Below are 27,099 nucleotides of genomic sequence, written 5' to 3'. Positions count from 1 at the left end.
GATCAAAATTTTTGCAAACTGTAGTTGCATTTTTCAACTTAGATGTTTCAAATATTTTTTCCTTATATGTTTTCCTTTTTTAACTTTTTATCCAATTGATGGAATTCATTGTATGGCTCAATTATTGATGGGACTTTTTAATCTACACACACACATAAAAAATCATTATTGTTTAATTTTAATATATTGATTTTTATTTTCATTGTATTTTTGAAATTAATGTAGCTACTACCAGCCATTACTCTTGTAATTTTTTAAAAAGAATAAGGTCCTTGCTTGGTTCAAAATGAAAAGGTTCTTAATGGCGTTTATTTTATGAGAGGAGTTACAAGTAATATTTTATGTGGACATGATGAGTATAAGAGAAGTAGGCAAGGCACATCATCCATGGAAAAATAAGAGAAGGGAATTATTGGGACCCATTAGGCCAAGAGGAGATAATTGAAATACTTCACATGCCACTAATAACACATACTATTAAGCCTTAATCGTCATCACTATTTTAGGACAACCTCATTTGCAATCGATAGTCATGATTGCTTTTTCAAATCTCAAAATCCTCACTTTTATGTGATCCCTCAAATTTTGTGATCTAGTATATTAAAAGTGGTATTAAAGCAAATTTACATCGTTTCATTAAAGGATTGTGCTGGAAGATTGGTCTTGTCATGACCTTTGTGCGAATCTCCACCAATTACTTTGCGCCTATGTTTCCAAAATATGTTATTGAAAATTTCTCTCAAATATAGCTCTATAATATATATTACTCTTGCAAAGAACTAGAAGATTAAAATGGCATCATTGTAAACATCAAAGATATACATGTACTTTTAGAATCTTTCACAAACAAGAACTTATACATTCTTTTCTTTTGTTCTCTCATTATTTAGTGTGATTTCCTTTTAGTTGGCTTCAAGATTACGGTTGTCATGTATGTGATACCACCTTCAATTACAAATTCTTTCACTAATATATACATCTATTGGGCTAAACACATAATACCATCGGTTGGTTGCTATATCAACATATTGCATGTTATATAGGGAAAAGATTTATATACCATAGTATTGATCTGTAGTGATAATATTGAATGATTGAAGTTATTAGCATGGAATATCAATACATTATATAAATTAAAACTATGATTTATAAAGCCAAGAAGTAAGGAAAAAAAGATTAGAATGTCATCAATTAAATATCTAATAAGAACTTTACATCCAAAGTTGAAGAATGGAAATGGTTTTTTGCGAGTTCCTTCTAGCAAGCGTGCCCAAAAATGGCAAGCACATACTCTCTCTCTCTCTCTCTCTCTCTCTCTCTCTCTCTCTCTCTCTCCCTCCCTCCCTCCCTCTCTCTCTCTCTCTTTCTCTCTCTCTAATTGTCTACAAGCAACTCATATGGGGACGGTCCAAGGAGGAAAAGTGTTTGTAGAGTGCTTCAAAAGGATTTGAGAATTTGATGGACTTGCCATTTGGTTCTCATACTATGTACTTGATGCCATTAGTTGAGAGAGAGAGAGAGAGAGAGAGAGAGAGAGAGAGAGAGGATGAGGAGGGGAGGGAGGGAGAGAGAGTCATGGAGTCATAAAGAGAGCACAGATTTGGTGGGGGGGAGAGAAAAGAGAAGAAAGGGGGGGAGAGAGAGTGGAGAAGAGGAGGGAGGAGCATAAAGAAGAGGGAGAGGAGGTGAGAGAGAGTGTGCCTGCCATTTTTTTTGCATTCTCGACAAAAGATGCTCACCAAAAAATCGCACTTGTTGAAGGAATATTAAAAGAATCATGATGGAAATGTAAAGGACATAACTTATCCTTCTGATAATGCCATCATGCTATATATTAACTCAAGGTGACTTGCATCATTATGAAGGTAACCTAAAGATCAAAAGGTTTACACTAAAAATGATTAACCCCATTATATGAGTTGCTTGTAGACAATTATGACTTATACCTTGGTTTTCCACTCTTATATGGTGTGAAAGAATTCTATAATTTTTGGCACATCTATTTTAGACCTATCTCCTTGAATAGTGAAGTTGTCTCTAAGTTCAAAAAGTGAGGCGTTGATTGAAATGCAACTTGTCTAGCTACTAATACATTGCACTCATATTTAGTTCCTATACATGGTGTAGAGTGAATTTTTTGTTTCACAATTTTTTTGGAATTATTATACCCTAGATGTACAGACAAAGTTAGTGCTCTAATGTGTTATACATACCATGGCCATCCATCGTTCATAGCTTTGTCTTGAAGATAGCTTTGCAGAATATTGTGAAAGGAATTCAATATAATGGTGAATAAACATTCATCTCTTTGTTTCTTCTACTTCATTTAAAATTCATATCTTTGTCTTGCAGATTGATTTGGGCAATACTATGAAAGGAATTCTATGTAAGGGTGAATATGCATTAGACTCTTTGTTTTCATCTGAAAAATCTATGGTGCATTTGTTACCAAATACATTTGAAGTAGTCATTATTGATAAATCCCTTTACATAGTATTGGTCATTGCTTTTTTTATAGGAACTAATGAGCTTTAGGTTGTGAGAGCATTGATTTGCAAAAAAAGCCCCTCTACTAATTATGATAACAACCTTCATTCTACAAGAGTCAAGTTGGTCAAGCAACTTAACGAAAACAAATAAACGCCATTGCATGGATGCACAAATCATGAAGAGAAACACACTTGATTTATGTAAGAGGAAAGAAAGAAGAGAAGTAGAACATATTACAGGACATAAAAGAATGAGTGAGGCAAAATGAGACTCAAAGGCCCATCAAAGGCTGAGAAATAGAGGAACTGAAAGTGGAGTAAATGAGTGGGAACAAGAGAAAGCTTGAAAACATGTTGCAAACTTGGATTGTTTGGTATGTCTAGTTGAATTCACAAATTAAGAAAAGCTACTAGATGATGTATAATATGTAATAAAAAGGTGAAAGAGAAGGGGATTCAATCCAAACAATCCAAATTAAATGGTAAAAATGGTCTTATGTGAGAGCTTATGTATTGCGGTTCATTTGGATATCTAGGAAAAGCTTTTGTTTTAATACAATAACTATTAAAACTAAGGAAGTGTTTTTGCATTGCATAAACATGAAAAATACAAGTTGATGTGGAAGATCGTCAACTGGCTAAGCTCATGTAGGACATCCAACATCACCAACTAGTTCACCCCATAGTTAATAGGACAAAACAAGTATGGGGCAAGATATTCCACACCATTCTTTTGCAAGTGGCAATACTCCCTTTTTGTTTTAATAGGTCTATGCTATTTTTTCTCCTACTATAGTAAGAAATAGTCCTGTTGTTTTGATGATAGCTATGTACTCATGGGAAGTGTATTTTCTTCTCAAGCTTGTAAAACCAAAAGGACTTACAAAAACCTCTCGTGCATCTTCGATAATTAATACAAGTTGACTTGTGGCACTATCACTTTTACTACCATTTTGGATTGCCTTTCTACCCAAAATTATTCTCCTGTCTTCTAGTTCCCTTGATTCTTTTCCTTCCATCATAAGCTGTGATGCATGTCCTAAACCCTACAATGAATTTTATTTCAAATGGTATATATTTATGGTAAACATGTTTTGCTATGGTACTTAAGACATCAAGGAGGTTCTTTTGAATCATCTTTCTAGTGTGCGCATATAGAATTGCAACTTTGGTTCATCATATATGTCACTTGGACATATATGTTTCATCATATATTTCACTTAGACTTGGTGGATGATGTTGCCCCTTTGCTAGCTCCTCCTCATATAGAGAATGATCAATCAAATAATATTGTAGGGCTCACCCATGTGTCCTTGATGTAAGTGCCAATTGCTATTCTAATCACGATAAAAAATGTGTGTGTGAGCTTTCTCCACCGATTTCATCTTTTTTCTTAAGTCCTACTTCAAGTCCTACAAGATGAGCCCCATAAGCTAGTGCCCTTACATGTGAAATTCTTGCAAACTTTCTTACAAGAGAGGAGTCAAGGGAGGCTTACTTTAAAAAATCATGATGACATGTGAGAAGTAAAAATGCTAGGATGAGAGAAGGGTTATTTGGAATATATAGAGGAGGAAACAATAGAAAGGAGGATAGATCAATTGCAAGAGTTTGCAAGTAGTTTAGGTTCAATGCAAGAAGCTAGAGGGGCTAGGTTTAATACGTTTCATTGACTTTATAGAGGACTATTATGTAGCTAGGTGACTTGTACATGCAAGCGTAGACATTACCTGCAATTGCCTATTATTTGATTTCAACCATCTAGCTGTCAAGTGACAACCATTTAAGGGCCAACTCAAAGTCATATGATGTGCGAACTATTTTAAGCCTCAAAATCACCATCACATATAGGTCCTAGGCATGATCGGGACCCAAAGCCAGTGACATGGTAGCTCAGGTAGAGGGTTGATGCACAAATTACACTTGGGGACATTCCCTCCATGTTCAGAGCGAGAGCATCATCGACAAGGGTGACTGTCGTCCTTGTTAAACGTAGAGCTGTGAACAGGAGACAGCATAGGATTGCATCCACAGGGAGCTGCAAGTAGTCTATATCTGATTTCATGCTATTGCTACCTCACTTTTGATGAGGGAGGGACCACAATGACCTTGGAGCACATTTCACTTTGTATTATGATGACAGTCACTTTGATTATGATGCTGGTGATTTAGCACACTTGCATATCACACTTTGGCATGTCACCTACTAGTAACTATTTATGATCAATGGTGGACAATAAGCAAGTAAAGGTCACTTGCCTCCTCTAGTTTTCTACTAATAACCACATACTAAAGAAAGTAAGTAAACAACCAAAATTTTGTCCATCCCATTGACAAAATTACTTTTCATGTCATATCTTTCACAATATTCTTGCAACTTTGTAGTTGATCCAAGTTTCAAAGGCCAACCTTCACATGTAATTTTTTTTAATTATAAATATTCAACTATGCAGGTGATGAGTGGGCTAGCACATGTATAAGTCGATCTAGAATGCTTAGGCACTTGCACCAAGAGGCCATTTAACACGCTCAATGTTTGGTGGGTACAGGCCTACAAAAAGTTTTCAATCTGAACAAGAAAGCTTTTACAAGCATATTGGGCTGACACTTTAACACCTAACATATTGCAAGATGTGCAAATCAAGTAGAACATGACAACCAGATCATATTACAAATAACATTGTTAATATTTGAGACATTTATGTGCTAGTAAGCAAGCAAATTATTCAATTCTTTGATTGACTAATTTTTAAAATTGAAAGGTTATTAGTATATAATCTACATAATTTTAAATGTTATTAATGTATAATATTAATAATTTATATATTTATTTAAATTTATATAATAATTAAATTATATTTATATTAGTTTTTAAGTTAATAATATATAGAATAGCAATATATTCACTAATTCTTCATTGTTTTAAGAATAAGTATTATATAAAGCACATATGTTAGAAGATCTCCCTTTCAAGTTATATTTTTTTAATTAATGTATTTATATATTTATTTATATAATAATTATATAATATTTCTATTAATTTATAGATTAATAATATATATTTTTAGCAAAATTATATTTTAACATTAGTTAATAAAAATTTATTATATTATGGAGTAAAAATATTATAAATGGATTTCTTATATTAATAAAGTGTCGTGAGAAGAGTTTTTTAGAAAGATTTATGATTAAATTTTGTTTTGAAGTTATTAGGTACGCAATAGGTAGGGAGGTTGTAATAAAGTGTCGTGAGAAGAGTTTTTTGGAGAGATTTATGATTAAAATTTGTTTTGAAGTTGTTGCATACGCAATAGGTAGAGAGGTTTGAGTGGTTTTGAGGTTGAGAGAGAAATTTGTAATAGATTGTTTTTTTTTATTGAGGAGTTTTTTGGAGAGATTTATGATTAAATTTTGTTTTAAAGTTGTTACATACGCAATAGGTAGGGAGGTTTGAGTGGTTTTGAGGTTGAGAGAGAAATTTATAATAGATTTTTTTTAGGCTAGGAGAGAAATTTCTGAAAGTAGGTTGTGAGAGTTTGAGGTAAAGAGGAAAATTTGTGGGAAAAAAGATTTAATGCAAAAATGGTTTTTGAAGTTGTTGCGTACATACAAGTTTTTGAGAAAAGAATCGGATTTGAAAAAAAATTCAAATTTACAAAAACTTGATTCTTAGAAGTTCTTACGTACGCAATAGGTTAGAAATGAACTCACCTCTTGCAACGTTTTGAAAACTTTTTAGAATCCTGCAACAGGTTGATGAGAGGAGAGAAGCATGGAGTGTAAAAGAATGATCTTTGAATGAAAGAGAGAATGAAGAATGTTCTACTTATAGTGAACCTAAAAGAACTAAAAAAACCTTAAAAACTAAAAAAAGCTGACGACCTAAAAGCTACCAATTTTCTATAAAACTCTACTTCTTCTCATTCTCTCCCACAACTTTCCTGGAGCTCCTCCATCACCTCTCCACCTAGGTACTCCCTCCCTCTCCTCCCTCCCCTCCTGCTTCCCATCCCCTCTCCTCCCGCTTCCTCTCTCCCCTCCCTTCCCCTCTCCTCCCGCTTCCTCCCTCCCCTCCCTTGCCCTCCCCTTCCTCTCCCTTCCCCTCTCCTCCCCCTTATTCTCTCGCTTCCCCCCTCCCTCCTCCCGCTTTCTCTCCTCCCCTTTCCCTCCCTTTCCCTCTCCTCCCCCTCCTCCCCCTTCCCCTTCCCCTCGCTTTCCCTCTCCTCCCTTCCTCTCCTCCTGCTTCCCCCTCCCCGCCGGCCCCTCCCTCCTCCTTCCCCGCCTCCCCCTCCCCGTCGGCCCCTCCCTTCCCCTCCCCCTCCCCGCCGGCCCCTTCCCGCCGGTCCTCCCTTCCCCGCCTCCCCCTCCCTATCGGCCCCTCTCTTCCCCGCCTCCCCCTCTGCCTCCCCCTCCCCGTCGCAGGCAGGAGGGAGGGAGGGGAGGGGGCCGACGGGAGAGGGAGGCGGGGAAGGGGGAGGGGAGGCAGGGAAGGGGCGACGAGAGGGCGAGGAGGAGAGGAGGGAGGGGGGGAAGGGGGAGGGGAGGCGGGGAGGGGGCCGACGGGAGGGGGAGGCAGGGAAGGGAGAGGGGAGGCGGGGAAGGGGCGACGGGAGGGCGGGAGGAGAGGAGAAAGGGGGGGAGGAGAAGAGGGAGGGGGGGTTAACCCCCCCTTCCCTCCTCTCCTCCTGCCCCCTCCCCGCCCCCTCCCTGCCTCCCCTCCCCCTCCCCTCTCCTCCCGCCCCCTCCCCGCCCTCCCTTCCCCGCCTCCCCTCCCCCTTTCCCGCCTCCCCCTCCCGTCCGCTGTTAAACCCCCCTCCCTCCTCTTCTCCCGCCCTCCTGTCGCCCCCTCCTCGCTCCTCCTTCCCCGCCTTCCCTCCCATCGGTCCCCTCCCTTTCTCCCTCTGCTCCCTTCCCCTCTCCGCTCCCTTCCCCTCTCCTCCCGCTTCCCCCCCTCTTCTCCCTCTTTTTTAAGGCGGGGAGCGATGAGGAGGACGGGAGGGGAGGGAGGAGGGAGAGGAGAGGGCAAACGGGAGGGAGGAGGCAGGCGGGGAGGCGGGAGGGAGAAGGGAGAGGAGGTAGGCGGGGAGGCAGGAGGGAGAAGGGAGAGGAGGCAGGCAAGGAGGCGAGAGGGCGGGGAGGGCGCAGACGGGAGGGAGAGGCAGGAGGGAGGGGAGGGGGCCGATTGGAGGGTGCAGATGGGAGGGGGAGGTGGGGAAGAGGAAGGGAGAGGCGGGATGGCAGGGAGGCGGGAGGAGAGGAGGGGGTTAACCCCCAACCTGTGCGCAACAGGTTGGGGGTTAATCCCCTCCCCTATCCTAAGCCCCCAAAGGGGCTTTAAATTTTTATTTTATTTTTTTAAGATAAAAAAAAATTAATTTAATTTAATTTTAAAAATTAAAAAAAAAAGATGAAAAAAATTAATTAACTTAATTTATTTTTAAAAAATAAAAAAAGTTAAAATAAATAAAACTTAAAAAAATTTTAATATAAAAATAAATTAATTAATTAAAATAAAATAATTTAAAAAAAGATGAAAAAATTAATTAATTTAATTTAATTTTAAATTTTTAAAAAATTAAAAATAAATAAAACTTAAAATAATATTTAATTAGAAATTTATTCAATATTTTGAGTTTGAAAATCATTGTAATTCTCATTTTTTATTTTTGATTGTTTTTCAGAAAACTATGGCTTCCAGTTTTGGTTCCAAGGTATCTTTCAAATACCTTGAACATGCTTGGTATTTTATGGAGTGCAAATCAAAGTATTTTTTGGTGATCACTGCAGAGAATGTGTCAAGCGTGAAATATTCTCCAGAGGCAGTAAGAAATGGTGGCATGGTCTCAAACATCAACATTAAAGAAAACAATTTGATAGAAGTTGTGTGCAAAGGGAAGAATGACGAGGTGGTTTACAAGTTACGAGTTACGCACAAGCACTTCTTAAAGCCCTTACCAGATTCAATTGAGGGATCCCAAGAATTACTTAGTGCCTTAGAAGCATTGAAGAACATGTGGGATGCATTTCCAAGTGGTGGTGTACCTTCAGCAACAGTAAGTGCAGCAGTAAGTATGCCATCTATAACATGTAACCCTCAAGTTGTACCACCAATATCTGTGGCAATAACTACAGTAACTCCGGCAAGAGTAACTACAATATCTGCGGCAATAACTATAGTATCTCTAACTGTACCTACACCATCGACTGCTGCAACTACACGAACAAGAAGGAGTGATCGTGGAGCAGATTCAAGTTCTACAGCTATTCCCAGAAAGAGAGCAAAAATAACTCCTACTCCGTGTAGATCGTTCAAGTGCAGGTTATTTAAAACCAGGTGAAAAATTGAATAGCGATGAATAGGAGGATCTGCAAGAAGAAGATACAAGTCTCGAAGACTTTTCTATAAGTGTGTCAGCAGACTTACATCCTCCAGAGGATGAGGGGCACATTAGGGGATTTTCACAATTCAGCATGGCCACAATGCTTATTGATCAAGTTTCGTTGTTCACAAATCAAAGAAAGCTAGATAAGACATTTGCACGCAAATGGTATGAAGATACGAGGAAAACAAGAACTCCAGTTGCCACTAATATCACTCTTCGTCCTATGGCGTTTAAGAGACTTCAAGAAGATGATCTTACATTGCTTGATGTCACATTTCAAAAGTGCGTGGACTTTCTTGATGCTTTTGAGAACTTTAGAAGGAGTGACTTTGTTGATGGAGAGGCTTTGTACCAAAGCCGATATGGGACTGACATCGGGAAGAAATACATGCTGGCAAAGAATAGATTCTTGGAAAGATGCAGGTTTGAGCCCATTGATGGACAACACTTTTGTGAAGCTTGCAGGATCGCCCTTGATGAGGGAAGAAAAGGAAACTCGCCACAAATTGAGTGGATGGAAAAGTTTCAACGGGTCAATTATCATGTATGCATATTTAACGATGACTCGAAGTACATTTTAGAATCAGAAAGGTTGAATTCTGCTCCATTTAGGTTGAAAAAAAGCTCTTCTCTTTCTGAGATCTTGATAAAGGCAAGGGAGTTATGGGTGGGCTATGGAAAGCCACAAATAGTGAAGGGCAGGAGACCTACATCTGAGTACATGGCAAAGAGGACTCGGTTCTATAGATGCTTGAAAGGTGTTGTAAGCAATACGCAAGGCGTACCAAGTAATAAGGTTGAGGCAAAGGATCTGAACATCGTCGTTGCAAGATATAGGGATGTTACTTGCATTGTCTTCCGTGAGGACTCAGTATTTCAGAGCATGGTGGATGTTTGCCAAGCATATGAAACAGGAAAGATATCCTTTGAGGCACCAGAGCACACTGCAACTCAAAGGAAAGAAATAAAGAAACCGATGTCTATTGTTTGGTAGAGAGCATTAAGGTTTGTTCCAGATGCAATAACAGAAGAAGTATGCAAGAAGATCCTAAGTGGTGACTGCTTCTTTGAAAAGAAGAGCAAGCATAGCAACTTGGATGAAGTGGTCACCCGAATGATTCAAAGTGAGGCTGCTCTCTCGGCACTATTGTTTTTATTGAAATTTGATGATGAGTTAGCTGGCAAGTCAATTGATGTGGATAAGAAGAAAGCACTTAGCCTAGGTCAACTCCTTGATAAGATGGGCTAGAAAGTGGTTGGCTTTAATGGATGCAGATGCCACACCAACAAAGGATCTAAGAGCTAAAATGGCAAAGGTTGTTGAGACAGAATATATGGATATCAAGAAAAAGGCCTTGCAGTCCACTGCCCAAGGTAGAGCAATTGGTGGTTTAGATGATGGTTCTTCGTTCAGCTTCTCCTATGATATCCTGCTATCAGAGAATGATACAAAATTTGCACACATCAATGGCATTGATACATAGCATTTCATAACAATGAGCGGTCATGCTTGGGAGAAGCCATGCGTATTTTTCATAGATGAATTGCAAGACCTTGCAGTGTCACGAATAGTTGAACTTGTGCGGTTTATCGTAGAAGGTCCTATGGCAAATAAGAAAAGATCAACATTGGTCCTGTTCGTGACAGAATCACAAAGGGATGCCTTGTATGCGAGTTTGACATCTGTATTTAGGTATTTACTTTCAAAAGTATACCATGGTATAGTCCTATGCAATCATATGATTATCTTGAAAGGCACTGCCATTCAAGTCTTGCAGCCTTTCTTGATGTGCTTCTTATCCAGGGGTGGTGGCAATCTAATCAAAATTCCTTTAAGGACTCTCGAGCTTCATTAATTTGAGGACAATAAGGTTAAGCTTGATGCAGCAACGGTGGATTACAGAAAGCCGATGGGATCCTGATGTGATACTAGAGATGACAAAGAATTTACTAAATGATGGGTGGGAAGTAGCATTGATCGAATGGGTTTTGCTGCTGAGAAATTGCTACGCCAAGGTAGAAATGTAAATGTCATTGATACCCCCCATCAAATTGAGTTCTTTGACACATATTACAGTTGCACTACCTTCTTTGAAGAGGAAAATGTCAAAGAAGAGGGTAGTGAGAAAAATGTCAAAGATGAGGGTAGTGAGTCTGTCGGTGATGATTCTAGCTCAGGTGATGATGAGGATGAAAGCTCTGCATCCGATGACTTATGCCAAGAAGAAATCCGCACAAAGAATAAGGGTGATCAATTGTCAACTAGAGTCAAGGAGGTTCCACTCATCATATGGGAAGGCTCGTGGCAGCAAGAAGTAGTAGTACAATACGTCACAGGAAAAGGTAAGGCTAAAGAGGTGGAAGCACTTCCCTTGAAATTAAAAGTGAGGAAGGCACCCTTGATCTTGGGTGAAGGACATGCAAGTGGATCAAGCAAGGAAGCCTTACTCAAAGAAGGTATGGATGAGGCAAAGCATGACCAAGAGGAGTTACCAGGAGGCATAGATGGTTCTTCAACCATGACCTTACAGAATCTAGAGCAGCCTACTAGTCAGGAACCTAGTAGCCAGGTCCCTACTCACCAAGAACTTGGTCATGAGACTCTAGAGCAGCCTACTAGGCATGTGCTTGGAACTGAAGAGCAAACTACTGAGGATCTTGCTACTGAGACTCCAGAGCAGCCTATTAGTCAGGACTCTGGTAGTCAAGGGCCTGGCATTGAGGACATTGGTACTGAGTAACATGATGGCTGACGGCTTTGTAATCACAAGTTTTGAACTTATATGTAAAGCGAATATCTAATAAAAAGTTTACTACTTTTTTGATTTCTTTACTCTCATTATTGTGTATAAAGATTGTTTATGAGGTCCATTTTATACTTAATGGTGTATTTTAAACTTTATGTCAAATGTATTTTTATAGTTAAGGGTGTTTTTTAATACCAAGTGAGGTGTATATGTACACCACTTACACATAAAAGGATTTACCTACACTACCTTTCTAAGGGGTTTATGTACACCACCTTTCTAAAAGAAATGGTCATAAAGGTGTGTGCACCCCACTTATACATAAAGGTGTTTATTTACACCACCTTTCTATGAGAATTGGTCATCTATTATTGGTCATCTATTGATGTTCTTAGGTGATAGTAGCTCAATTCACAAGAAGTTATGAAGATGTTTATGTAGACCACCTTTGTAAGAGATTTTTGTAAAGTTATGAAGACGTTTATGTAGACCACCTTTGTAAGAGATTTGGTTATGCATTGATGTTCTTAGTACTTAATCATCAAATCTTATGTTTTGAGTTGTCAAATCTAGTTCAAAAAACAACATTACTAGTATATTCAAAATTTTTGGACTGTTTTTTAGTCCATTTCTCAAATTGGACTTTACATAAGTCCAAAAATTTTGAATAGTGTGTTTGTATTTATCTTTCCCTTGTTATTGCAATAAAGAAGCTTTGAGTGCCTTAATTTGACTGTCAAAAGCAATTTGGTTAGCAGGACTCTTGATTTTCATCAAGCCTTTATTGTGTTCCTTTAAAAAATATTGGACCTAAAAGCATAAAAGCTTGCTCGCTATGAGTATACGATTTCCATCACAGCTACATAAATTCGATCTTAATAAGACCAAAGCATTTACTGACCATAATGAACATAACACAGACATCATTAAGTGTATTCAACAATTTGTGCCAAACAACACGTACGAAGAATTGCTCGACATCTTGTGTGCATCAATTGCAACATCAACAATGTTGGCAAAGTCCCCATGGTTCCTCTTTAGTAGAATCCTTTGCGATGTATAGCCTAACACAATTACATGACATGATATTGCATTTCTAGTCACTACAGGGTCATCTTCTCGTTCTTTACTTCATGATTCGCTCGTTCATTTCTCAGAAAAACTTGAAATTCAGTTTGAAGTACTTCTACTTAATGACACAAAACTAGCCACAAATTTGAAGGTTGGGATGTCACCAATCATCCAACCTCATGTAATCTTACTTGATGAAACAGAACATCCTACATCAATCTATCCTCTCTTTAACAAAAGCAAGAAAAGAAAGTACCTGATATGGACAACCAAGGAAGAACAAGAACTAAAACAACTAGTACATAGCCTCATAGAAAATTCGGCAAGGGACATAGCTCTAAAGTTCTTGTCAATGCCTGCAACAGGCAACCATTTTGTTGCTGCAATAATGAATAAAATCTACAGATTCAAAGGCAATGTAACAAGTTCCCATGGGAAATATCCGCATCCAAATCTCAGGCCAATCAAAAGAAAAAGAAGAGTATTAGCATCAACTGAGGAACAAACACAAATCAAAGAATCCCTCATATCAAGAAGAGAAGCTACAAAGAAAATGAGACAAAGGGACTTTGCAAATGAACAATACAAAATTAAAGTTAGTGACAGCCCACAATATGTATGTGTCTGCTGTAACACACTAAATTTCAAAAGAGAATTAGCATCACTGACAAACAACAAAAGGGAATCCTACAACTACATCGAGCCATCTCATACGAAACAACAGATAACAAGCACTATTTGTGTAGTTCTTGTGCAAACTAAATTAGAAGCCAACAACTTCCAGCATTTAATTGTGCGAGCATGCGTATGTCCACACAAACACATTATGTATCATTGTTAAACAACATCGAAGCACGTCTCATATCAATCAAGATACCATTCTCCCAAATATGGGAGCTATCATATGAGGGGTAGTATGGAATGCGAGGAAGCATTGTAAATGTCTTTGCATATGTAGACAGGGCACAAACACTTCTGCCACATTTTATTGATGACGATACCGCTACAATCATGGTTTCATTGAAGCAAAAGCTAGAGTACAATCACAGCTACATTTGCGTACTAGTTCGACCTACATTAACAATGTGTGCATTGAATGAGCTACTACCGACACCGTTGTATGAGAAAAACAATGTAAAGTTGAACTCAAGCTGGTTGCAACATGTCATTGACCTGCAAAAGCTTTCCAGTCGGGACAACATCAACAGCAGTGACAATGGCATTGGAGAAGAAACTGACATAAACATTGACATAGACACTCTATTGCACGGAATTGACACAAGCCAGCAAGTAATTGATTTCGAGGATAAAGTCATCAACATCACGCCATCTGAGGGTTACTCCCCTCTTGGGTTCTTCAAAGACAAATACTGCAAAGAGCTTGGATTTCCTAGTTTGTTTTTTGGACAACCCAAGAAATATAAAATTCATGCAAGCACATCATATCAAAGTATTGCACAGTGGGAATTAAAAAATATTGATTGGAGATTTGTGCTATTAATTGAGAACTTATTCTTTAAAGTAATGAAAATAATGACAAGACAAGTACTATCGTCTACATGGGTGAGAATGTGAAAAGGAAAGCTACAAGGGAGAAGTCTCTGTGCTAAAGATGCAGTCGCCGACACAAATATTAAATGAATATTACAATCGAACATCAGGTATAGGGACTTCGTCTGCTTGCGAACATCAATGGACTACAAAAATAAGTTAAAGAAAAACTTGTTTGCAATGATACGTCTATTGGGCGCACCGACATTCTTCATCACACTCTCAGTAGCAACAAAAAAGTTATGGGATCCATTGATCATGTGCTTTAGAAAACTACATAACCCTACATCAACATTGCAAACCCTAGAAAACCCACCACAATTATGTGACTTGATACGCTCGGACCCAGTTACAACAGCAAGGTACTATGTGCATCGATTTGAAGCACTAAAAAAACTACTACAAAAGGACGACACAATCATAGGCGGAGTAACAAACTACTTCGTCATAACAGAGTTCCAAAATAGGGGAAGCCAACACGACCATGAAATTTTATGGATAAAAGGTGCACCATCTTTGACCAACTCCACAACAGAAGAAATAATAAAGTTCATAGACTCATACATAACAACTGATCTTGCATTACTCGGTCTTCCTAAGAAAGAAATCCAGAAACACAAGCATAGGAAGGGCTATTTAAAGAGAAATAAGCTATGCCGTTTTGGATTTCCAAAGCCTCCTATGAAGGAAACCATTATCTTACTACCTCTCACCAATGACGAACTTCAAAAAAATCTGAAACGCTCTACAAGACCCTAACACATTAAATTTAGACTTCGAAACATTTTTAAATAAACTCGAGCTTACTAAGGATGACTACATCTATGCACTACGATATAAAATTATACAACCAACAATATACTTATGCCGCCACCCCAAAGATATATACACAAACAACTTCAATCCGAATATATCAATGCTATGGAATGCAAATACAAAGAACAGCAAGGAAAAAAATACCAAGGATAATATGTGTCAACAACTACAACCAAAACAAGGATCCCAAGAATCATTACAGAGAACTTTGCTTATTATACCTGCCGTTCATAAAGAAAGAGCACCAACTAGAAAAACCTGATGGTAATTGGCATGACTTGTACTTGGTGAACAAGGCAGCAATAGAGAGCAACAGATCAAATTTTGACAAAACCATACTACCCCTGAATGAAAGACTTAAAACATGCACTGAATCGGATACATCGTCATCGTCAACAATAGAACAACCTACAACACAACTATACGATCTCGCATTAGACGTGAACATACAGCAAAAGAAGAAAATAACTGCTACAACAATGTGTAAAACATACGAAATAATGGAGAACAAGGACTACCATGAACTATATCGAAAATTAAACTGCCAACAATGCTTGCTCATCGACGACATTGCACTAAAGAAGAGAACCAGCCCAACGAAACCAATCAAACTATTTCTTTCAGGCAATGCAGGAACAAGAAGAACGTACGTACTACTACAACTCGTCCAAATGCTACGTCGACACTACACACACAAGCAAATAAATGACATAGACAAGCCAAGGGCCCTGTTGCTAGCATACAGAGGCAAGGCGGCCCCAAGGCGGCATATAACATAGGAGGTTTTACAATACACTCAGCACTTCATCTGCCCTTGTTGATAACAAAGTACATAGGGTTATCTCCTGAAAAATTGCAATTGCTTGCAACACTATATTCAGAAGTAGAACTACTAGTCATTGACGAGATTTCATTGGTAGGACAAAACACATTTGCAGCGATGGACATGCGCATGCGTGAAGTAAAGCATGACCATTCAAAGCCATTTGGAGGCGTTGACATCATCTTCTGTGGAGACCTTTGTCAGGCAAGCCCAACCAAAGACAGTTGGATTTTCTCGAAAAAAGTGGGAGAATTAACACCAGCAAATACCATTTGGAGAGAGCACATTAAATACTATGAGCTGAAGCAGCCAATGAGACAAGAACATAAAGAATACATTCAAATACTAAACAGAATACGAGTAGGTAAGCAAACAATGCAAGATATCACAACTCTAAACAACCAATACCATCGCCAACCAAAAAGTAAAGAACACACCCCACATTTATTCTATACAAATGTGCTAAAAGATAAACACAATACGGGCGTTTTTCACATCCTCCAATGGAAACCTCATTTGCTAAATGCGATAGACACGAAGCATAACACATGCAGCAAATTAATAAAAATACCCATTGATTCAAAATCCACAGGAGGGCTTCACGGCCAACTATGCCTAAAAGAGGGAATGATCGTCGAAATTTGCTTAGGCAACCTAGACATATTGGATGGAATAGTAAATGGGGCAGACGGATTATTCATGGGATGTAATAACGCAAAAAGAAAACCAATTGTCTGGATACTATTTAGAGAAAAAAATAGGAAGAAGAACGCGCTACAACAACCAAGACATTTACAATGAAAACATGCCATCAGCGTGGACACCAATTGCACAAATACAAAGAGAGTCGGGAAAAACCAACTAAACACGGTAACGAGAACACAATTCCCAATACAACCAACATTCGCTAAAACAATTCATCGATCGCAAGGCCTAACATTGGATTCCCTGTCATTTGGCCCAACAAACATATGAACACATGGGTTGGTATATACTGCGCTATCAAGGGTACGAGACCCAAGTAACCTATACTTACTAAACGAAATTGAACAAAAACACATCAAAGTCGACTCTCGTGTACTTCAAGAAATAGAAAGGCTACAATTAGAGTGAGCATGGGAAATTCAACAAAGAAATTGGGAATCAGATAAAAGTAAAGAAATACTTATCCTGTCACTAAACACAACCTCCTTTCCTATACATAAGGAAAATATATTATCAACAAAAAGCCTCATGGCAGCAACAATATTATGCCTTCAAGAAACACATACAATTAATTGACAACCACATAGTACAACTATCAAAATTTCAATATATCCATAGACAAGATGGACATGGAATAACAACATACTTCAAAAAAGAAATGGAACTAAAAGAAACTCATTACAAAATAAAAGATGGAGCTGAGTGCTTATTGACAATATTTGAAGCAAAGACAAATCAAAAAATAAGAATAATTAATGTCTACAAAAATCCACGTTCGCCCACACTTAACATTATAAACTGCTTGCAAGAACTAAATAACATACAAAACAAAAAAATCATAACTTACATAATTGGAGACTTTAATATAGACTTTTATAAGCAAACAAGTGACCTAAAAATGCTAACACTGTTTATGTCCCAATTAAATATGACTCAATTAATCACTTCAACAACTATATATGGATCCACTATAGACCATATTTGGACAAATAACGACACACATAACATTACATATGGAACAAACTTCGCCTATTGGTCCGATCACTCAATTGTTTACACATCATTTTAATTTCAGATTCAAAGCATTAGGGCAACCCCGTGAATATAATTTACCTTGTTTCTCCCCCTTTCTCTCTCTCTCTCTCTCTCTCTCTCTCTTTCTTCTTCTTCTTCTCTCTCTCAGCTTCCAAGGCAGGCCTTTTGAATGTATTCAATTGTTTATTTTTGCACTGTATTGAAATTGAACACGGTGACCAAGATAGAATCCTGAGCTTATCTTGGGGCTTGAACTTAGGACTGGCAACACCCATACGTTTTAGCCGCTTGGTCTAAAAGCTCTTGCACATACCAATGCCAACACCCAAGTTATCTTAAGCAAATTGTATGCCACTTAAATTAAGGTACGTAAAACGTTCTCGTTGAACAGGGACTTCTGAGTTTTAGGGTTTAGCACACAGAAAGGGGGGACACTGTGTGGAAAACGAAAAGACGTCCTGCCGAGACACCCGAGGCCTAATCTGTGCTTGGCCTGACTTAGAGGTTATTTAGGGTTCTTTGCATTGGACAGAAAGGATCATATTTGGATATGGAAAGGTAGCGTGGTGGAAAAACCTAAGAAAAGATGGAAGAGAAAGAAATTAAGAAGACGGGAAAGCGCAGAACTCATGCACAGAGGGTTAAGCGGGTCTTGGCGGATACTACTTCTAGGGTATGTCGTTAACTCTTACATTGCTTTTGTTTGTAGCTGCGTGATGTTCGTTTATCGACAGGAGCTCCTCGTCCTCACCTTTTGCTTCTCCGCCGACCTTAGCTTAGGATGATGCATGGATGCGCAGTCTTGTTTGCAAGAATGCCTAAGTCTGTACTAAGACGAACCCATAGTCGACATCACTTGACCCAACTTCAAAATCAAGCGCATGATGGATTGCTAATATCATGCGACAGCATTAGTGTTACTTTTGTTTTTGATATTAACCTAACTGATTCTCTCTCTCTTTGTCTCTCTCATTTCTTTTTCTTAATTTTCTGCTTTGTTTCTTCCTTTGTGCTAATGATTGCATGGAGTTTTCTGAAGAATCTGTTGTCTCTCTTGAACTGCTCATACAGCTCCATGTGTCCTCTTCTTTTTTCCTGACTAGTGTCTTTCCTGGTTTCCAACCATCCCTGCACTTAACACACTATCCCGCCCGAGGCATGCCCAAGGCTCATGGACGGACAAGATTGCTGCCCACAGTTGAGATCCATTTAATGCATGGGACGGCCATAGTGTGTAAATAGCTTAGTACACTTTCTTCATAGACCCTTAGCAAGGCTAAAAATGCAAGGGATATGGATCAGAGCCTGCAGGATCTGTTTGGGACTGTACTGGTTGGCAGTGCAGCAGAATAGATCAGGTCCACTTATGCTGGTGTGGGTACAGTTGATTGCAGGGGGTGGGGTTGTCACTTCTTGTCACAAACGTGCATCTCTTTATTTTCTGAAATTTCAAGTTGTTTAACTTAGGATGTTTGCCAAAAGAATGTATCCTACAGTTCAGTTAGGTACTAGTTGGCTAGGGTCTAGCATTTGACAGTGGACCCGGGGTGATGGGCATTAGTGTCCCATAGGTCGAGACGTTCTGCAATCTTCAATGGATAATCCACATTGATTATTTGCAGGAAGCTGGGATTTCCTGGAAAGATTAAATGTGTGAGAGATGCATTCTGTTTGGAAGATCCTTTTTTTCTGGGAGAGTCTGGTTTTGAATTGGGCATTATGATTTTTTGGGACTTCCATAACCGAATTCTCTTGTGATTGATTTTTACAGAACATTCACCTCTTTACTAACAATAGAACACTGACACACTTCTTTTTGCATGCATTCCGGTCTAAAGCAAGACTGAAGAATTGTTTGTTGAATCATATGTTGACTCCTTCAGCCTTTTCATTGAGTGATATTTTGACTGTTGGGATCTCTTTATCTTAGATAATCATCTACCAATCAGATTCAACTTTGTGCTAGGGAGTTAACATTTTTTAACTAGAGCACATCAAATTTTGTCCTCCATCTTTATGATGAAAAAAATTATTTTTCGGGAGCTCATCTGTGAGATTTGAATTGTTTACATCAGCAACCTGCAAGCAGAAACTACTCTTTATCTGTTTTTATATCTAACTCCTCCCCTTCCAAGATTTTTGGCTCACCTTGTATCAACGCAGCTGCATTGAGGAAGTGTTCAAATATCTCTGAATCTTAGAACATCACTGCTCTTGCAAACATACCTTTTGCAAGAAATGTTCAAGAGTTTTTCAGCTGATTTGTTTCGATGAAAGTTGCAGCATTTGGAGCAGCTTACAAAGAAGGCTCGGGCACTGGCTGGAGCTGATGTATGTTTCTAACTCACTCTCATTTTATAATATGTTTTAATAAACTCACTAGTGTTTCTATATTTAGACCATGCGTGAGGTTATCCTTTTCTGTGCATGTATGTTAAGAGCTATGTTCTTATCTTGAAACGTTTTGAAAAGCTTGTGCACAGGAGCCTGAGGATATATCAAGCGAGGCCATTAGTGGGAGAGGTGTGCTTTCAAGTACTCAATTTTGTCAATGATATCAGTTGCTGTAGGAAAGTCAAAATGTTTCATGGCTAAGTGCTGATATTATGGAGTGTCTGCAGTGGCTAGCCTTCATCAAAGGCATTCACAACTTAAAGAAAGGCTAGCGAGGTACTTTCCTTGCTTTGAGGCATCCTTATATCAACGTCACTTGAAATTGCCAAGGTGAGTGTGATCATTATCAGGCTACAGTCATGACCTTATCTGTTTGGATGCTGTACTGGTGTCTTTTGTCAGGTTGCAGTCATGACCTTATCTGTTCGTCTCATTTTCATGTGTGTTTGTACACTATCTTGGTGTGTTTTGTCAGGTTGCAAGTCTTTGCCCTTTGCTTGAAGGTTTTGGAATAGGACAACAAAACAAACTGTTTAGTGTGTTGAGTCGCCCTGTATCTTATGGGAATACTTGACACGCATGAAATTTTTCAATAGGATAAAAATCATATTTAATTTCTCAGAGCCAAGAGAGCCTTTAGTAGATGTAGAGCCTTGCACATTATAGGTGAAGTGCTAGAGTCTCTTGACTTCAGGTTCTTAGTGATTTATGTGTAAGGTTAAAATAACTAAGTGTTCCCAGTCAAAGGTTTGAGAATAGGGGCAATGCGTCTTTTATTGTTGGGGGAACTCCAACCAATATCCGCTTACATAGCAAAAGATCACAATGGAAAAAGTATTTAGAAAAAAGGAAGGGGCTAGTGACTGGTTGCACTCACGGAGGTATGAGAAAAGGGGGTGAGTGCTTTCTAGGCAGTGCAGCCTTGGGAGCAAGAGAGTATGTATTCAAATGATTTATTGTTCACATTACAATGGCTGTCCATTACATGATATTGTTGGTAAACTGAAAGGAAAGCAAAGAGTGGACACAAACTCAGAATACTTGCATTTTGGAATGAAGAAGAGTGAGGTCCTTAAGTAGGCACCTCATACATGCTCACTGACATCACTGATGACTTCAGAGCTCCACAATCATCTCCTCAATCTGCTCCTAGATTCTCTCAATCATCCTATGTGGCTTTCCACCACCTAACTGTGCTTGTGGGCACCTAACTGTGCCTCTAGCACTCACACATAGAAACCAAGGTGTGCCTGAGGCATACACCTTGAGATATCCCATCAAACCCCCCCTCAAGGGAATGCCTCAGGCTAGGTCAAGGATACATCTAGTCTCATAGTTTCTCATGCCATCTCATGGTGGTCAAGGATAAATCTATGGCTAGGTTCTCATGCTAGCAAGGGTTCCCTTGGGTGTAAGGTAAACAAAAGGGATACAAAAAGACCTTCCAATGGTTATCTCCCCTGCATGTACATGCACACAATGTCTGCAGGAGGTACCATGGAACAAAACATACACATGGTCTACATCATAAGGTGACCAGAGGTGTTTACAAAACACACAAAACACAATAATTTATTTCATTCATTTTGGAGGACTATCCAGGCTGAGTACCTTGACATAAAAAGAGAGATCTGGAGCATACATAGAGATGGTTTAAAATGCATAATCTTCATGGAATGCCTCATCTTGTGGAGGCTCAATATCTATGTCAAGGCAAGGTCTTACCACATGGGCAGTGTCTAGTGCCTTATAAGATGGTACCATGATAAAAGAGTAGAACAAGTGGATCTGAAAATCATATCCTTCAAAAGAACAATTATCTTGTCATCTCCATAGTTGTGTAGAGAAGCATATCTTAGGTATCTGACCTTCATCTTTTTCTTGTACTTGGAGTCAAATGAAGGTGCCATGAGAGGGTAGATCTCTGTCTTTGTAGTTGCTTCCTTTTTGGCAACCATTATTTTGGCAATCTTCAACAAGGAAGTCAGGTTGGCATTTTCATCCTTTGTAGCATAACAAGACATTGCTTTATGTTTTGGCTTTTCACATATTTTGCATAAGCAAGCCATGAGAGGGTCTAACCCAGGTATTGGGCAGTGTCTTCTCTCTTACAGGGCTTAGAATAACAACTGAAATGCTTCAAAATATAAGCTTTTAATATAGCAAAGTCTTGTGACCAAATTTCAATCAATGATGCTTTCACTTACATGCTTCACAGAGGTGGCTAAAATGAAAGCTTTTCAAACAAAACCTGGTATAGCAATTCAAAGCACAACTGAAGCTACACTTTTACTGATGTTATTGAAAGTTTCAAAAAACCAGAAATGCTAGAATAGCATCTTATGTAGCATCATCTTCAAAAGCTTGTCAAAACTGTCAAAACCAAAAGACTGAACTTGGAGGGCTTGTAGCTTACTCTTCAGAGCAAAGGAAAAGGGGGTTTCTGAGGCAAAAGAGAGCTGATATACCACAGAAGGTCCTCTGGGAATAAGAGGCGCAAAAGCGCGTCAGGTCGCCATAGCTTGCCCCTTCAAAGTCGACTGGTTTTTCACTGATTTCTCCTTGAATATGCAGCCATTGCTGCTCAGATTTCAGCACAAGATAGCTCTAGGTATGGACTACCTCCCCCTGAAAGGAATTAGAGAAGTATGGAGTATGCTGAGAGAAAACGCAGAAGCAACAGTCGACGAATTGCGTGTAATGGCGACGAAACGAGCGCGAGTTTTGTCAATTCCTTTCAGCCAGGGGTTCGCCCCTTCGAGGTGGATCTCCAGCAGGAAGGGCGTGGGAAATGGTGGAGAACCGGAGGAGAACAAGCTCAAGCAAACTTTGGGAAGAAGAGGAAGAGATGGTGAAGAAGAAGATGAAGAAGAAGATGATGATGTGGCAGAAATGGATCAAGGGGGATCAAATGGCTTTGATACCATGTTGGTAAACTGAAAGGAAAGCAAAGAGTGGACACAAACTCAGAATACTTGCATTTTGGAATGAAGAAGAGTGAGGTCCTTAAGTAGGCACCTCATACATGCTCACTGACATCACTGATGACTTCAGAGCTCCACAATCATCTCCTCAATCTGCTCCTAGATTCTCTCAGATATTAGAGCTAAGCTTGTCCAGTAGCAAAGACTACATAGGTGACATCAAGGATAGTGGCCTTCAAGCAAGAGGTCTTCGATCTGAAGAAAGTCAGTCCTGGAGGTCACGTGAAGATGCATATGTCAAGTGGACGGTCTATCGATGCAAGCTTCCGACACTTGCTGTATGACATTCAAGAACAGTGGTTTGCAGACCTGCAAGAAGGTGAACAGCAATCCCATGCCACTCCATTGACTCCACCATGAAGTACTTACTTTATTTGGAGAGAAGAAGACGTAGCAAGTGTTGAAGGGATGCTGCAATTTCTTGTTCAAGGGTGCGGAGATTGGCGGCCAACTAGGTGCTTGCATGGGGGAAGGTGTGTTTTTGGGTTTGCTGTTTCTGCACTGCAGTCAATTCTTAATTTATGACAAGTTGACTATGACCACTTCCTATATGTGTCACAGTTACGCTGAAACGCGTTTCAGAGCCCAGCCAGGCCTGAAACGCCGTTTTAGAGAAGCCCCTTTTCCTGAAACGCGTTTCAAGGTCTGAAACGTTTCAAGACCTTGAAACGGCTGGCTGAAACGTTTCAGCCAGTCTGAAACGTGTTGTTTCAGACAACACAGGCTGCTAGGTCTCCAAAATCACGCGAAATCCGTCGCCAGTCCCGTTTTTTGTCTTTTTGCTTCGATTTTGGCCTCCTTCCACTCCTTCAGCCTCATACTCTCTCCATCCTCAAGGTTTTCCAGCCCTCCTTCAGCCCCATTCACTCCTTTCCTCTCCTTTCTCTCCTGCAGCCTGCTTCAGCCCTCCATCATCATCTACTCCCCTCCCTTGCTGACGTGGCGTTTCCTCATTTCAGCCCTCCCAGAAATCCTGAAACGTTTCCGTTTCCGTTTCCCCGTTTCCGTTTCCCCTAACTATGATATGTGTCCAACTACCTATTGTGTCAAGAGTTTCATGAGTTCATGCAGCCTATGGAAGGCATAGAGGGTACATACTCAAGTGCCATAGCAGTTGGCAAGACCATAACATAGCCAGATCTAGCATCCATTGAAACATGGGAGACAAGCACATTTGCTTTCCTTTTTAGTGCATGGGTGATTCTCAAGGATTAATTTGATTATAATTTTGCATATTTAGAATGAGTTTCCCTCTTTGAGGGTGATGAATTGGAGGACGTCATATGAGACCAATTGGCATACATAGGAAAAGTCCTGGGCACAAAGACTTTGACAAAGCTTGTATTGAACAGTTTCCCATAGTTATCAATGGCATCAACTATCGGTCAAAGCAGCGGCCCAGTTATATGACCTTAGGAGAAGAGTTGTGGATGAAGATGTACATAGGCGACACCAACAAAAGGGTGTATCCTATAGCCTTCTCGGGAGCTCAATGTCTAATACTCCAACACGATGAGGCACTATCCTACATCTTTTTGTATTTTTGTAGATCAATACATGAGCACATTATGGAAACCTAATCCAAATACGAGATTTGCAAGAAAATCCAAGCATCATCATTGTTGGGAACTTCAAATAGGGAATGGCCTTATATATGTAAGTTGTGATTTAGATTTCGAAGAGCAAAGCAAACTTGCTATATGCAATGCTATCCGAAAAGAACATGAGAAAGGTCCAATGATTTTCATGTAGAAGGCTAGAAACACTCCTGTTCATATAGATTAAAAATTAGAGATAGGATGAAGAAGTATGTGAAAAAAGGAAAATTTGCTCAAGAAGGCTCTTGCGAGTGGCTACAAGGGAGCAAATCTGGAGCCGACTCCCTAGGTGCCTCCATAGCCGGTTGTCCCGCCTACACAGCCCTGGAAAGGGGCTCAAGGACAGCCACACTAACCTACTCTCATGGGCGGGCACAACAACCGACTGTCCCGCCCACAACACAGGCCCTCACTCTCTATGCTACCCTCACTCACTGGGCGGGCACACACCCACAAGCAAGGCCCTCTCTCTAGGTGAAGACGTAGTATAATACATAGCGAAGGGAGAGAGGAGCATGTGCATAAATCCACGCAAGCAACCAGGTAGGTGGGGTCAAAGGAATTCAGAGGACCAAAACCTCCGTTGAGCAGGCAGGAGGTGTCATGCATGAGTGCAAAGCTACCATCAAAAGCTTTCAAGGCTACACACGACAGGATGGCTGGTGAGGTGCCCATGCTTGAGAAGGATAGAGACCAGAGAAAGCCCGATGGCTCGAACTAGCACTACAATCCCATGTTTGGGACACTAATCATGAAGAGTAGTGCAGCTAGCCTCTGTGCATGTACGTGACAAGGGCAGCTAGATGAGGTGACTAGAGGATTTTGTGAGTGTCACATGGCAGAAGAAGGTACACACAAGTAAGAAGGAGCATATGGGAGGGTGTAGATAGGTTGGAGATATTGTGAGCAAGCAGGCGGCATCGCAGCAGTAGAGATCGTGGGAGAGAACATGAGCAACTAGCATTCCAAGCCATGCAATCTACGTAAAAAGCAGGTTAGTAGCCGTATATGAGTTGAAAGGAAGAACCATGAGAGGCGATTCACGAAAACAAACATACCAGAGATGAAGCCATGAGTGATGGGGAAAGAGTAGGAAGTGGAGGAGTAGCCATGAGGATTGAGTCAAAGAGTAGGGAGGACGGTGACAACTTGAAGGGAGAGGGAGCTCTTTAGAAGTAGGTAGCACCACTCTACAATAAATGTCCTCCATATGCACTGTGAATTAGGCCAAGGATGACATCCTCTCCCATCTTTTGATCTATCCAAAAAAATCTTAAGGTACACATCTATGAGTTCTTAGATATCGTCAAAAACCCATAGGTTCCTTTCATAAGTCCATAGGGTGGCAAATAATATTGTAGAACTGTAAATAAGGGGGGAAGGAGTAGTGATAGGGGAAGAAAAGACATCACATGAGCTTTAACTTCCGATTATAAAGACGTTAGAAGAAATTTTTGCTCATTAAATCCCATGTAAGGAATAGATTAGTGTTAGATATCAATGCTCCACTCTCGTGTAACTACGCGGGAACCAGGTAACTCTACTTGTAAGCCCCCCATATGAGGAGATGTTAACCTCTAACATGATGACTGTGCCAGTTATTGGTAAGCAATATTGGCCAATTTGGTAGCCCAAACTTTGTCTACATTAATGTGGTACTGGTGGTGTCTTCTTTGGCTTATTATATATACCTAATTTTTTTGCACATGAGTGTATCTTAGTAGATGTTGAGAGCTATACCCTGTAGCAAGTTCACCGAGTTAGTGTGGTTAGCTACTTCTTTAGTTGCTTATGCTTTGATGAGCAAATAATGTACTTAGCTTTGCAAAGCTCTACAAGGCTACTAGGCTTGCAAGCTATTTCATATGATTCATTTTGAATATATTTGCTATGTTCTTAGTTTTTCATGATCTCAAGTATTGTGTGAGTCCAGGTATGCAATGTGGATTAACTCTCTCAATCTGTATTAGAGCAAATTTAATGTTTGGAAGGAATGGATTCAGCATTCGAGTTTTTCAATGGAGAAGTTAACTGACTTTCCTAACAATTCACAAGAGAGATGCAGAAACAGCAATATATGTATGTCCAATGTGGACCAAATCATATACAAAAGATGTGTTTAGTGTGCCACCCTCTATCAGCAAAGTGCTGAGTAGATGTGGTCCTCCTACCTTCTCGTGGCACTTCCAATACACTTGGCCTGCGTTGCTTCTCTAGAGCTTATGTAGGCCTCGTATGTGTGCCCCGACGCCTTCCTGTTGCTCCTGCTGGGCAGTCTATGGTAAGGCAGTGCTTCTTAACCTCCTTGCCAGACAGCCTATGGTAAGGCAGCGCTTGTTTGTGGATTCTTGACGTCCTTGCTGTTGTGAAGGCAGCTCAATGGTGAGGCACAAGCTCCTTCTGAGTCCCTCTTCCTTTGCTGCTGTAAAGGAAGCCCCTTTGGTGAAGACCCTGAGATCTCTGTGTGCTGCAAACAGTCGCTTCTTTTGCTGCACCAGATGGC

At 39.9% G+C, this 27,099-nt stretch overlaps 1 protein-coding gene across 3 annotated transcripts in view; it reads left to right on the top strand.

Annotated features, from left to right (window-relative positions):
* Positions 1 to 17,921: 17,921 nt before the first annotated feature.
* Positions 17,922 to 27,099, top strand: part of LOC147895309 (centromere protein O) — a 50,214-nt gene continuing 41,036 nt past the window's right edge. The window contains exons 1-4 of one of the 3 annotated variants that reach the window (XM_087383695.1): positions 17,922 to 18,293; positions 19,904 to 19,951; positions 20,104 to 20,143; positions 20,242 to 20,344. In XM_087383695.1, the coding sequence (XP_087239821.1) occupies positions 18,207 to 18,293; positions 19,904 to 19,951; positions 20,104 to 20,143; positions 20,242 to 20,344 (278 nt within the window). In that variant the 5' untranslated portion in view covers positions 17,922 to 18,206. Of the gene's footprint in view, positions 18,294 to 19,897; positions 19,952 to 20,103; positions 20,144 to 20,241; positions 20,345 to 27,099 lie in introns of all 3 variants that reach the window. The other 2 variants (XM_087383696.1, XM_087383694.1) reach the window with 2 other exon arrangements.

The sequence above is a fragment of the Dipteris shenzhenensis genome, chromosome 13, assembly GCF_047967505.1.
Source record: "Dipteris shenzhenensis isolate YYH24624 ecotype China chromosome 13, Dip_SZ_1.0, whole genome shotgun sequence".
NCBI lineage: Eukaryota > Viridiplantae > Streptophyta > Polypodiopsida > Gleicheniales > Dipteridaceae > Dipteris > Dipteris shenzhenensis.
This window is presented reverse-complemented; position numbering and strand designations above follow the sequence as displayed.